The sequence below is a fragment of the Ixodes scapularis genome, unplaced genomic scaffold (genome assembly GCF_016920785.2).
Source record: "Ixodes scapularis isolate PalLabHiFi unplaced genomic scaffold, ASM1692078v2 PGA_scaffold11__112_contigs__length_91849675, whole genome shotgun sequence".
Classification (NCBI taxonomy): Eukaryota; Metazoa; Arthropoda; class Arachnida; order Ixodida; family Ixodidae; genus Ixodes; species Ixodes scapularis.
The window spans coordinates 57374338-57387151 of NW_024609837.1; the positions used below are offsets into that span (position 1 = coordinate 57374338).

The 12814-nt window shown below is 47.3% G+C and overlaps 1 protein-coding gene across 33 annotated transcripts in view; it reads right to left on the reverse strand.

Annotated features, from left to right (window-relative positions):
• Positions 1 to 12814, reverse strand: part of LOC8023646 (protein tramtrack, beta isoform) — a 217870-nt gene that overhangs the window by 177710 nt on the left and 27346 nt on the right. Inside the window, exon 5 of one of the 33 annotated variants that reach the window (XM_029966521.4) lies at positions 6522 to 7764. The exons of 31 other annotated variants lie outside the window; for them this stretch is intronic. In XM_029966521.4, coding sequence (XP_029822381.1) covers positions 7502 to 7764 — 263 coding nt within the window. In that variant the 3' untranslated portion in view covers positions 6522 to 7501. Of the gene's footprint in view, positions 1 to 6521; positions 7765 to 12814 lie in introns of those variants that run through there. One more of the 33 variants, XM_040505257.2, reaches the window with a different exon arrangement.

A 12814-nucleotide genomic window follows, 5' to 3' on the forward strand; every position in this document is an offset into this window, starting at 1 on the left:
TGTCAACACCCTTATTTTGGTCCTTCAATCCAAACATTTCATACGGATAAGGCGGGAATATGCAGCACGTGTACTTACGTTCTGAGCATTTACTACGGTGTTTGATTAATTAGTCGATAGTGTACGGCATTCATGGTTCAGAAAATAATACAGTAAAGTGAAAAAACGCTGTTGGTGAGGCATCTTCGGGTTAGATGAGTTCTAGCATGCGACAGTCGGGTTAAACAGCACACCGTTAACAGACATGTATGCAGCAAGTCAAAAAAGCAAGCGCATTCGTGCGCAGGACCAACTGCCGCCAATGGCTCGCAGTCAACACCCGTTAACGCGGGTTAGAGGTGCCTTGCGGGCAGCAAAAAAACCAGACACACTTGTGATGTTGTGCTTTGATTTAATAGATGATCTCACTAGGCAATACAGCCGGATAGCACGCAACGTCGAAGAACTCGCAGTCCAGACAAATCGGCAACTCGCGGAACTCATTCAGCTATCTTACAATAAAAACAAAACCAAAGTCATTGACAGAGAAAACAGGCATCAATAGCTTTGCTTATGCGCAGCCTGAAAAGCTTGTAAGAACAGAGGGGTCGCGAGCCCATTGCAAGTTCCACTATGAAAGCCTCTGTGCCAGTTCGGGCCCCGATCAAATAGTAAATTCATTATGTCATTAGAGTATTCTCGTCTTCAGACGTCGGACCCTTTGCGACAATAACTATGTCGTGGAGCCTGCAAATACGGGCCACAAAAATAAATGCCACACACTCTGTTAAAACGGCACAACCCCTCTACGGTAAATACTCTCCGACATAATTTATTGCAACTAACGAGTAACCTTAGAGGCACGTTTCAAGTAAGTGTTGCAAGGAAGCAGAAAACATGCATGCACACATAAACACACATATATGCATACGCACTAATCAACACAGCTAAAAGCAACATATCCCAAGTTGTAAATTTCACCGATGGTGTTCTTTCGTCTGCGTCGTCGAGACATGCCAAGCAACAGAAAAAACGTTATGCTTAGAAACACTCAGCAAAATATACACTCGACGCGGTAAAAAATGTGACACGATTAATATTACAGTCTTTGCGCACCATGTCATATGAACCTATATATATGTTGCATACCACCATCAAAAGCCCATCGGAATGTTCAAAGCAGATGTCCCTCGCACGAGCCCAAACCGACCCAACTGGTCGTCTGCGTGAGCAGACGAAGCACGCCATAAACACCGACAGGGCGAGAACAGCAGGACGTCTCTTTTGATGCTCGGCCTCGAGCATGCGCACGTTGCCTTCTTTGGTGCTTTGGCTGCGCATGCATGCTGGAGGCATATGAGACACCAATGCGTCATCAGAGGTATGTAGGTTGCGCAGGAGGTGGGACAACTGAAACTCATCCCTGCCGTTCTCATTCTGTCAGTAACTATAGTTGCAGAAGAGCATGATACACAATCTCCACCAGACCAGACGGTTCAAAGTCACTAAAGGCCTTAATTCCACTGCCAAAAGTATGGTCATTAGAAAAGTGAGGTATTCCAGTTGCAGTGTCCTTTGAGGACTAACAAGCACTTCCGCTACGTTGACGCTATCACCCCTAGTTCGGAACGGGCTTCCAAAAATGCGGCCGCAAAGGAACTGACATGATTGCGGTGCATAGAGACTCGACGGGCACGGCCGACCGGCAACAAATGGCCGACCCTGATATGTGTGCAACGTGCTGCCATCTACCTAATATTGGCATCTTATCAAAGATACCACCTGCGATGCCAAGTTCGGAACCCCTTCGCGTTTTCAAATCTATGCTACAACATGGCTAGGGCTTCTGGTTTTCCACAATGGCCATTATTTTTTTCAAGATCCAATTATTCAATTATCATTTCAGGCAAAAAAAAGAAAGTATGCCGTTGTCTACTCTAATAGCCTGCCAGTCAAATGCCAAAAAACAACATGAAAAACAAATGTCCAGCTTTAAATAACTGCTCAACAATGCAATTAGGAGGGAACAACTGCACAACGAGAGGTATGCAATTAGGAGTTTGACGGTGGCCGAAGCAAAAACAAGAGGACCAAATGCTACTAAAAAAGTGGCAAAGTTGTGACACAAACATTACAGCAAGTAAAGAGCACCATTTTCTTCTTGCCAAACTAAAAGTAACTGCAGTTCCCTGGCCTCTACGCTTTAATGTGGAAATAAGACATTCATCAATATGTTCAGGCCTCCACCAAAAGCCAGGAGCCCAATATAAAACTTCCAAGAGGGACCTTCAAGTGTTGCGTCCATAAAGAGTTGAAGAAAATATTATTGAACCTATGCACCAGCAAAAAAAAGAAAACAATACAGCATATAAAAGCATAATTTCATTATCACTCCAAAGCTGAACCTTGAGGAACTTGCATGTGCGGAACATGTCAAACCAAAGCCCCAATATAGCCAGAAAAGGGCATCAGGCACATTTGAACTAGCACAGAGTACATTTGATACTTCCGCCACAACTGAAGAGCTAAAAAGTCAACCAGGACGCTGCAGGTGTTCTCTTTGCTGCACAACATGCTCGCAATCAACCAGAAAAAGTCCCATTGCAGACGTAAGTCGGGATGTACATAAAACGAGAGACCGTGGCCTAAGTTATGCACATAGGTCAATTTCGAATGTAACACAATAAAGTGTTGCAAACCTCTTTAAAGTCGGGGTTCGAGGTGTCTGACAAATCTAGAACCATAAGACCGACTACAGAAGGTCAACTGGTCTGAAGTATCACAAACACAGCCAAGTGCTCAGCTGCACTTCCCAGAACACCCAAGGTCGAGAGGAACGTCCGAAGCAACCACTACGTAGAGTGCAAGTTCGTCTGCTTCTTTTGCAGGGGTTATGGTGATGCGAGAACGCGGAGCTCCGATTACAAAGATAGTGGGTAGTCCTCGATGCTAGCTGCCACGAGGTCTACCCAATATCCTGACAATTGGAGCCAATAGGAGCCAATCAGAATGCGGCATCCCGACGTCACCGCAACCCCTCTCCATGAAGCAGACGAAATTGCGCTCTGCATAGTCACCGGCAGAATGAGAATGGCAGAGCACCTCTTTCAGATGGATGGCCAAGCTCGCGCTCGTTGCCCTCAGCAGTGTGTTGGCTGTGCCTGCACGCTTGGAAGCTCATGCTAAAGGCAAGAAAACTGAAAGACCAACCCTCCCCTGCCATTCTCATCCTTTCAGTTACTATAGGACCAGTGCCAATGGTCCAGTAGTGTGACTATGCCAATGCATTTCCGCTTCCTTGAAGCCACTTAGTCCACGTGACTGGCACTGCGTAGGAACTGAAAGTCAAGGCACTAAAAAGTTCCACCTCGGCCACATAAAATGGGCGATGAAGCAGAGAGGGGGTGCTACTTTCGTCTGACAAATCTTATCTGACCCGTTCCTCCTTTAGTTATTAGGTTCAAGAGATCTTCCGTAACCTTCTTTGAATGTCTGCCAACTGGATTTAAGCCCTATCAAGGCGTGATGCACGGTGCATATATGAAGCGCCCAAAGCGGGCTTTCTCGTAAAGACTCAACACAATTTTGTTCATAAATTTTGTTCCAGGAAATAAAAATGAAGGAAGGAATTATCTAGACCTGTACCGTGCACGTCATTTCACTTCCCTCAACCTCTGGGGAGGGGAGGGGAGGGGAGGGGGGGGAGGCTAAAACAGTTGTTTAGGATGAAGGAAAAAAACATGTTTTTGGTTTTCTTAACCCACTTTCTTGTTGACACCTGTTTACGTTTGTTCAGATAATTTCCCAAGGCAGCTCAAACACAGTCAAACCCAGGGCAGCTTGCAACATCTTAATACGAGGTGCCTCCATTTCGGTGCCGGGTTGGGGTTTTCGGCCAAATTGCCAAATCCTCACAGTGCTCTCCGGCGGTTGAAGGGAATGCTTTGCTAAAGGCAACAGATCCCAACCGACAAAAGAAAATGCGCAGCACTTTGGTCATACCTGAATACATCATCGTACGTAGAATAGGTCACGGGGTTTGTGCCGCTATGGGTAATGTGACGTTGCACTTACCCCACCCGGGTCACTCGAGCCGTCGGATACACTATGGTATGTCCATGCACCCTCAGATTTAAGACACACCATTTGAACTATACTCGTTTTTACCACAAGAAAAAAGAAAGTTTTGCACATTGTTCGTACCCCACGCGATGTAGTTCTTACACGATTTGGTTGCCGGAGGAAGCACCGATGCTTATGGCGTTCGAAGCGTGTACGTCTTGATAAGGTAACATTCATCTAACCTAAAATGCACCTACATATATCTTAATCCTCCACATAAAGGGACGAATTAGTAATGCTCTGCAGGGAGCCGGACTTCTTCTACTACAGTTCTTGAGGTGAAAACGAGTACAATTGTGTTGTTTTTTTCTCTTTCACCTTCCCCAAGCGCTTTCACTTTCCAGACAGAAATGTACCACTTCCGCCGCCGGGATTGCTCGGTTCACACCTCTCGGAAGTATGTACAGTCACAAACAAATAAAACCAGAGTGCCTTGCCAGAACAAGAGCCCACGAACAGTAAGCTATGCTTCGGAGTAAAGACATTCCAGCCATCTCTGGTGCTCAAAACTTCTGTTGCCAGTTATCTGAAGCTTTACCTGAAACCGCAAGAAACAGCTTTCCATCCTTCAGAATTGTTGAAACCATCCGCGATGGATTAAAACAGTATCACCTGAACTCTTCACACCGTAATTAAAACTCAGAAAACGGCGCTTTCAAATCGTGACGATTGGTAATGGCGAGTGCTCGGCACTAAGCGCCAAAATGGCGGCACCCAGAAGAATACTGAGGAATAAGGCAATGATACTCAAGGCAGGCACGTAGCCATGGGGGGGGACATGGGGCCCGGGCCCCCCTTGAAATCTTCCATTTTGCTGGGGCCTCCTCTCCCCCCTCCCCCTCATACAGCATTTTGTCATGGGCGGCCCGGCCCGGCCCGGCCCCCCCCCCCACTCCCCTCCCCCCAAAACAAAATCCTGGCTACATGCCTGACTCAAGGTGTAGCTTCTTCAGTGGCTCTAGCCAGAGCCAAAGTAAATTAAGTAAATGGATCCTGGGAAAGCAGTGCCACTGCCTTCCAAGACTTTTAGCCGGACACAAACAGATACTAACAAATAGAGAACTAAACCTCACAAGGTGATCGGCTGATCGGACTCGGACACCGTAGCTATTGCCATTTCGGTCCATTCAAATCTTCTAAGCGTGGTTCTGAACCAGTCGCACCAAGGTCACTATGCAGCATCATCGTACTCAAAGCGTTCCTTGCCAAAATAAGCCTCTTTGGACCTGTGCATGCTGTCCACTTATCAATCATGCTTTTCTGCCCAGATCCCTTATGCCCGTGTCCCACTAGAGCGACAGACAAAGACAAAAGACAGCGACAAGCCTCAAACCCTTGCAGCATGCTCGCAAAGGTACCTTAGGCAGGCTTTTAGTCGTTCAGTGCTCGTGAAGTAAACACGAGCAATTGCAAGTCTGCCAAAGATACCCTCGCGTGCATCATGCTCGTGTTTGAGCATAGCCTCCTTTATTCTACAAAGCCTCTCAAATCGCAAAAGACTCTGGTTTGAGGCTTGTCGTTGTCTTTTGTTTCTATATGTTGCTCTAGTGGGACACGGACATTATAATGATATTGTTATTCTTGCATATATAAAGGCAGAAAAATTATTTTTTCAATACCGCCAAGCACCGTTGCCGCATGTGGTGGCGGTGCGAATATGTACGCTTGTTTCGCCGGTGTGTGGATAACGAAATCCCGTTATTCAATAAATGTTTTTATAAAACTAGCCATCACCAGCGAATTTAGATTGGTTCACCAAGATTGGAGAGGTCAAGGGGAAACTGCACATCCAATGATCTTCACGAAATGGCGACCTAGCGACTTTCCAAGCTCCAGGTTCGATATCAGGAAGCTCGGGCGACATAGTTTTGCTCAGTCGCAGACCTCTCCGACCGTTTCCTGCAATTTCAGAAAAGCTTTGGATAACTGGCAAGTAGGATTATAACCAACGAGAAAATTGGCGACTCCCTCGCCGGGGGCAAGAAACTGGGAGGTCTGTCCTTTTTATGTTGATCAAGTCGTTTAACACCCGATTCTGTGGTGCAGAAAAAGAAAAAAAACTTTAAAGGAACAGGCACAGAAGGAAACGTCTCAACCTCAGCTAACTGGTTTATTTATCAACGCATCCTACATATACCGACACAGGCACTCGTAGGGTGCTTGAGAAATAACCCAGTTAGCAGAGTTTGAGACGTTCCCTTCTGTGTCTGTTCCTTCGACTAAAAGACTTTCCTTTTCTGCACCACAGTTTCAGGTGTTGAACGACATCACCAGCTACCACCAGCTCGCCTGCACACTTAAAGTTTTTTCACTGTGCTTTTAGTTCCTCTAAAGAGATCCTCTGAAGGCCATTAATCCCCCGCCTGGTGATAGTTGCAAAAAGGCAGAACGTAAAAGAATTGGCTTAGGAGGGCATGGGGAAAGGTATTGTATGTTTTTCTTTTTAGTGTTTAGGCCAGGTGGCGCAAGCTACCTCTAGTCACGAGGGAAACAGCCGTTAATGTCCGTCGATCCATCCTACCCATCCCATGGCCAAAAAAGTCATTCCTTCGAAGCATAGCTTACCTAAAGTCGCAGACAGACTGAGAACGGCAGGGAAAAGCTTCAGTTGTCCTGCCTTCGGCGCGAGCTCCCTACCTTCGACAGTGCTTTAGCGTCTCATAAGCCTCACGCGTGCTCGCGTGGCCAAAGTACCCTGGAATCCAGCAAGCGTGCTCAGGAGGTCGGGAATTCCAAAGAGACGCCCTGCCGCTCTCCCCTTGTCAGCGACTACAGGAGGGTATTCAAGGACGGCCACAGCCGAATGCGTAGTTGCCGAGCGCATGCTAACGAAGAGCTTCCACGGCGCTTTTGCGACGGGCATTCAACACCATCGAGAAGGCCGGTCTTCAGAACCTATATGTGCAAGCTCGTTCCGAGCATGGCTAGTGAACTGCGCACACAAATGTGCCGTCCAGTGAACACACCCTATACGGGTAAAAACAGAGAGCAGCTAAGCTCCGTCTGGAATGATTGGTGGGTGGACGCAAAGCTGCCTTTGTCTCCACTTGCTCTTCGAACGCGTTTGAATAGCGAGTAGAGATAAAGGCAGCTTTGTGTCCACACACCAATCGTTCCAGACAGAACTCGACTCTGGCGTCCCCGTAGGCTTTAATCTCCCCCTCCCCTCAGTTTCTACCCGCATAAGCATGAGCTTGTTCTCAGCACGTCCAGTGAACGGTGCACGCTAACACAGCGTCCAGCGAATACGCCCATAGTGGCACTAAATTGCAGGAGGCTGCAGACGGGCCTTTTGCGCCAATGCCAGCCGAGCACCCGGTTTGCTGGGAAGACACCTCGGAGGCAGCGGCGGTCGTTGTTCGCTCGTCGTTGCGCGCTGCGCCGGGAGCGCCGGGCGCCATCACACGAGGTCCGGGAAGACCCCGCCGGCGTCCCCCCTGGCCGGCAGGGCCCCGGGGATTCCGTGCATGTCCCGCTTGTGGCGCTCCAGGCTGCTCTTCCACGAGAAGGGCCGCGAGCAGACGTCGCAGAAGTAGACGTCGCGCACCGTGGCGTGCAGCACCTTGTGGCGCTGCATGTTGGCCTTGTTGCTGAACGGCTTGCCGCACACGTCGCAGCGGAACGTGCCGGGCTTCTTGCGGGGCCGCCAGACAAACAGGCTGCCTGCAAAGGAGAGAGAGGGGGCCGTGAAGGAGGACAGTCCCTTCCACCGATCGTCCGCCCTCTTCCTGCCGATCGCAGGCCAGAGGTATGGTGCCTGGAGAGCATCTCCGTTCGATGATATTATTGCGTCCCCAAAAGTGGTTCCTCGATTTCCGTCCGACGCCGTCGCCTGCCGCGATCCCGGCAGCGTCACGGCGGCAGACGTGGACGAGGCAGACGCCTGTAATGCTGATCGCCCCCCGCACAACAGTCCACGGAAGATTCTGCGTCCAGGAGTTGGAACGCCGCGAAGATGAAAATGCTCAAACTTTTCGCCGGAACTTGTTTGACCGACCACTGGGATTGAGACATCTAATGTGACACGCGGCTTCTGCAAAGCCATTTGCTACCACTTCGGGACCACTTCCGACGCATGGGCAGTAATCGATGCTACACACACCGGTCAAAGACACATTCCAGGCACCATACTGCTGCCCGTCATCCATGCAAGAGGGTAGCTCCATCCAGATGCAAGCCGACGGTGCCGCGTCATTCCGCTACTTCCAGGCGTCTTTGTCGACGAAGGTGTCAAGCAGACCGAACAATCCGACGGGTCTGCGGCTTCGGCCAGACTGTCGGCTTGCAGGTGGACACAGCCCGGAACTCCCAGAGTCGACAGACTTTAACGGATTAGGTCGGCTCGCATTTCTCCGAAATGACGGCAGATGGTGACCATTTCTGGCAATGCCTGCTTTGCCAGAAACCGTTGCAAAGCAAACACGCTATAAGAAAGACTAGAGCCTCTAAATAGGCAACGCTTACAGAGTGCCGGCCTCCAACACCCGACTATCTTGCAGATGCCGCCATTTTAGTTCTTGGCGCAAAGCGGGCGCAATTAGCGACAGATACAACTAAAAATGCAACTTCCTAAGCTCTGGATACAGTGTCAGGAAGCTAGGGCGATATTGTTTTTTTCAGTCACAGACTGTTTTAACATTTATGAAGGACGGAAAAGCGTTTCCTACAATTTGAGATGAAGCTCGAGCTAACTGTCAAAAATGGTTTCGAGCGCCGAGAAGACTGAAGTTTCGTTACTCGGAAGCGTAGCTTATCGTAGCGGCTCTAGAATGGACACACTTAGCATAAGAAAAGAAACAGAGTGCCGCCAGATTTTGGTCGGAAGACAGGAGTGTCGGACCCAGCTGCGCTAACAGGAGACAAGTGTGTCCCACTGCGTGCCTTCTGTAGCCTGTCAGCATGCAGACTAACGGAGGCATTTACAATACGGCGACACCGAGTGTCGTCGGAAGATGACCACACGCTCTGTTACCGCTCATTCACACTGGACGCGGATCCGCGTTCGCAAAGCGGTTGCAAACGCGGTTGTATAAAGATCCAGGGCAATTGCACGCGCACTTGATGACATCAAGTGCGCGTGCAATTGTACTGGATCTTTATACAACCGCATTCGCAACCGCTTTGCAAACGCGGATCCGCTTCCAGCATGAATGAGCGGTAAGGAAGATTGCACGAGGCAGTGGCAGACGCATGTGCCAACTCTAAAAACCACGGTCAGAATCCATATGCCGGCAAGTTTGGCGAAGCTAGACATGCATCTAGCAGTCGTAGAGTCACCACTTCTGTCACTTGCTGAAACAAGATTGCTACAATACAGCTCTGGCACGCTGTTTTGGGGCTAAAAATAGATGGTTTAGTAACTGGTCACAGAAGCAATTCTTAAACATGATTATAAACACTGTGCAACATTTTTTATTGTTTTTTATATCTAACCTAAACAAGGAGCACCTCGTTCCCTCGTGGCCAACACAAACATGCTAGAAATTGTTTGCCAGCTGCAGACAATTGTTTTAGTGAGATGCTAAATAGATTAGCTTTTTTCTTGTCAAAATATTGCTCGAGCTATGCGGATCAACATGCTCGGCAAGTTTTAGACTGGAGTTGTTGCCAAACTTAGGTGAAACATTTAATTGTGAACTCACATCCCAAGATAATTGTTCGGGTGAAGGGGAGCCACATGCTCCACCAACGAAGCAGCCTTATCCTGTCAGTGCCTTTATGTGATCCTGCCCGTAGCGGGATAACGCAGGATTGGCATCCTGACAGCACCAGAACAATAGTCACAGGAGTATTATACCAATACAAACATTTGCATATTCCACCTTTGTTTGTACGGTTTTTGCAGGCACTCGAAATGCACAGACCACACATAAAGATATCATAAATGTGGCTTTGAATAACAATTAAGCAACCAAAAATTTTCTAATATGACGCTTTGTTAGGGGTTTGACAAGGTTGAATTGTTACACTAAGACAAACCAACAGAGCTCAAAGCGAGGATTAAAAATAAAATGCACATCACACTGGGCAAATAAGACATTTCATTTGCCCTGCACGTAAATATGGCAATTTTTAGCTTCAGCAAACAAACACAAAGATAAAAAGAATCGGAAGGCAACATCAAAGAAAGAACCTGCTGCTTCATTAACACAACATTTTCTGAATGTTGAGGTCTTGCCTCTTTCACAGACAATACATTTTTCCACAAATGTGATAAACAAAAACAAAAAACTTGCTGGAGGCTTGTTTAAGCTTAAGTCCCTCTGTCAGGCTTGTGTCACCCCCAACTGAAGGCAATGAGCAACGCAGACTGGCCAACAGAATGTTTGTGCCATGCTGGTGGGGAGAGTTGGCCAGCTGTTTGGTTAACGTGCACCTGGAGATATTTCCAAATAGCTTTTGTGCCAATGCAAGGAATGAATAAAAATCTACAATTTTTTTCCTTTATGAGTCTTTTGGTGCTTTATTTTTCTTTTTTCCAATATATATGGTTTTTCATTTCCAAAGGATAAATCTGGTGTGCAAAGACACATCTTCCAAATCCAAAGTTTCAGTTTCTATCGCAAGGAAAGTTTGTGTTTGCACAACTTAACGAGTAGACAAGCACAATAAAAGATGACCAATGGCGTCTGACATAACTAACTTACGTATTGCCCATAATTGGATCCAATCTGCCTTTGCAACATTAAAAGCATAGAGTCGCCTGTGGCGATGGAAAAGCTTGGGGCAGTGGTCTCCTGACTTGAGCGACACATTAACAAATGTTTTGAGGCTCCTTTTACTTCCTAAACACCACATGTTATAGAGTCATGCCTTGTTATTATGGACACCTTTGCTCACCCAGAAAATTATCCATAATGTGAGTTGTCTTTAACAATGAGGCGAAAATGAAAATATTTACCGAGCTTGTCCCCGAAATTTTTGTCTACGTAGCAGGGTATTCATATTAACGGTGTCCGTATTAATGTGACATGACTGTATATGCAACTACGAGAAGAAACTGCAGAGCGAATGCATAAAAGCACCACACTGATGAGATGATCAGACAATGAACTTTTAATGAACATAACAAAGGTTGTAAATGGCACACCACAGCTGGAGGAGGGCAACTGACACATTTTTGAAAATGCTGGCCTCCATAGAGATACAAAACTCCAACACCTTCATGAAAAACGTAATAAATGAAGCAAGCGACCTCTCATCATAAATATGCAATTCATGGCTGCCACAATGTCTAATCCACCAGTGGCCGTTAGTAACGCAATGGGGACACTGTCTTACAGAAAAAAGTAAGCGCAAGAAAAAAAAAATTGGTAAAATTGGCAAAAATATTTGCAAATAGCAGAACCCAGAACCTGTTTTCCCAAAAGTACCGGAGTAATGCGGAAAATCAAGAAACATCAAACAAGATCTGCTACTGGAATTATACGAAGCCCAGATCCTGGTAATCGTCAACAAGGAGTGTAAGAAAACCGGATAACACTATCACACATCGCTCGGCAACGTTCACAAATGTAAATGTGCATGCAAAACTAATGAGTCATAATAGACCCTTTTCAAAACCCTATCAAGCAACACTGGCGGTCGCCACTTTTTGGGCAAGAAGCACGCAACTGGATTCGAGTTGTCGATCGTTGATGCAGTGCTCGTTTTCGACACAAGCCGAGCCAAATTCGCACCGAATGCCGAAACAAGCCCTTGCGTCCAATATCTATTCAGAGTACGAGCCTAGACGATGGCCAGGTCAAAGAATTAGTACAGCAGCCACTAGACGGCATGCAGTCTTGAAAGGGGTCTATTGTACATCGCGGGTAATCTCGCTGAACAGCAACGAAATTACACCGAGGGGACGCTCATGAACCAAACCAACACACCGTTTGGTAGAAGGACAAAATTCCAAGTTAAAAGTACTGCTAAAAGAAACTAAATCGAAAATAGAGTTCACGAAACCTCCAAATTAAAATCATCCAGCGAGGCAAACGCTCGTTGCATTTGACAGATCACCTGACAGCTGCCACAGAAAGCCGTTCTTCCTGTCCCGCCAAATTTCCCAACCCCTTGCCTATAAGCTCTCTCTGCGGAATAATTTCAGGGCGAAAGAAATAGTAACTAGGTCAGTTCAAGTGCTCTTTGACCCCACCTGGTCAAAAGATGAGGTCATTATAGAAATATGGGTGGAACTTTTTAATGGCATCAAGTCAGCTAATGTTCCACATGCTACAAAAGAAGATGGCACTGATGTGAACTAAAGACCCTGAATAAGCTATGCTTCCAGGTAACGGCACTTCAGTCACCTTCGTGCATCATATCATGGCAGAACATCACTGGCAAACAAAGAGGACGACCTTCCCCGACCTCTCTTCGTCTTCCCGCGACGTTCTACCATTCTTGAAGCACGAGAACCACTCAAAGCGCTATGCACGACTTGCCTCTTGTTCGCCATAAGCCTGCCGAATCCTTACGAAGATCTGTCTCAGATTTTCCGAGTTTGACCCAATCAACGCTCGCCTTTTGCTCTGGTTTGCAGTCCACACCGAAAATGCCGATGTGCTTGTGCACATGGCCAAAAAATCCCGTGTAACACGACTCGAAATGTTCACAGAATGACGCCCTATGACACGATGAAAGATGATGTGCGCGCAACACTGCGCGCACATCACCGTGCTGCCCTCTTAGTCCCAGGTCGTACTGAAGTCCTCGTTGTATGCGTGCC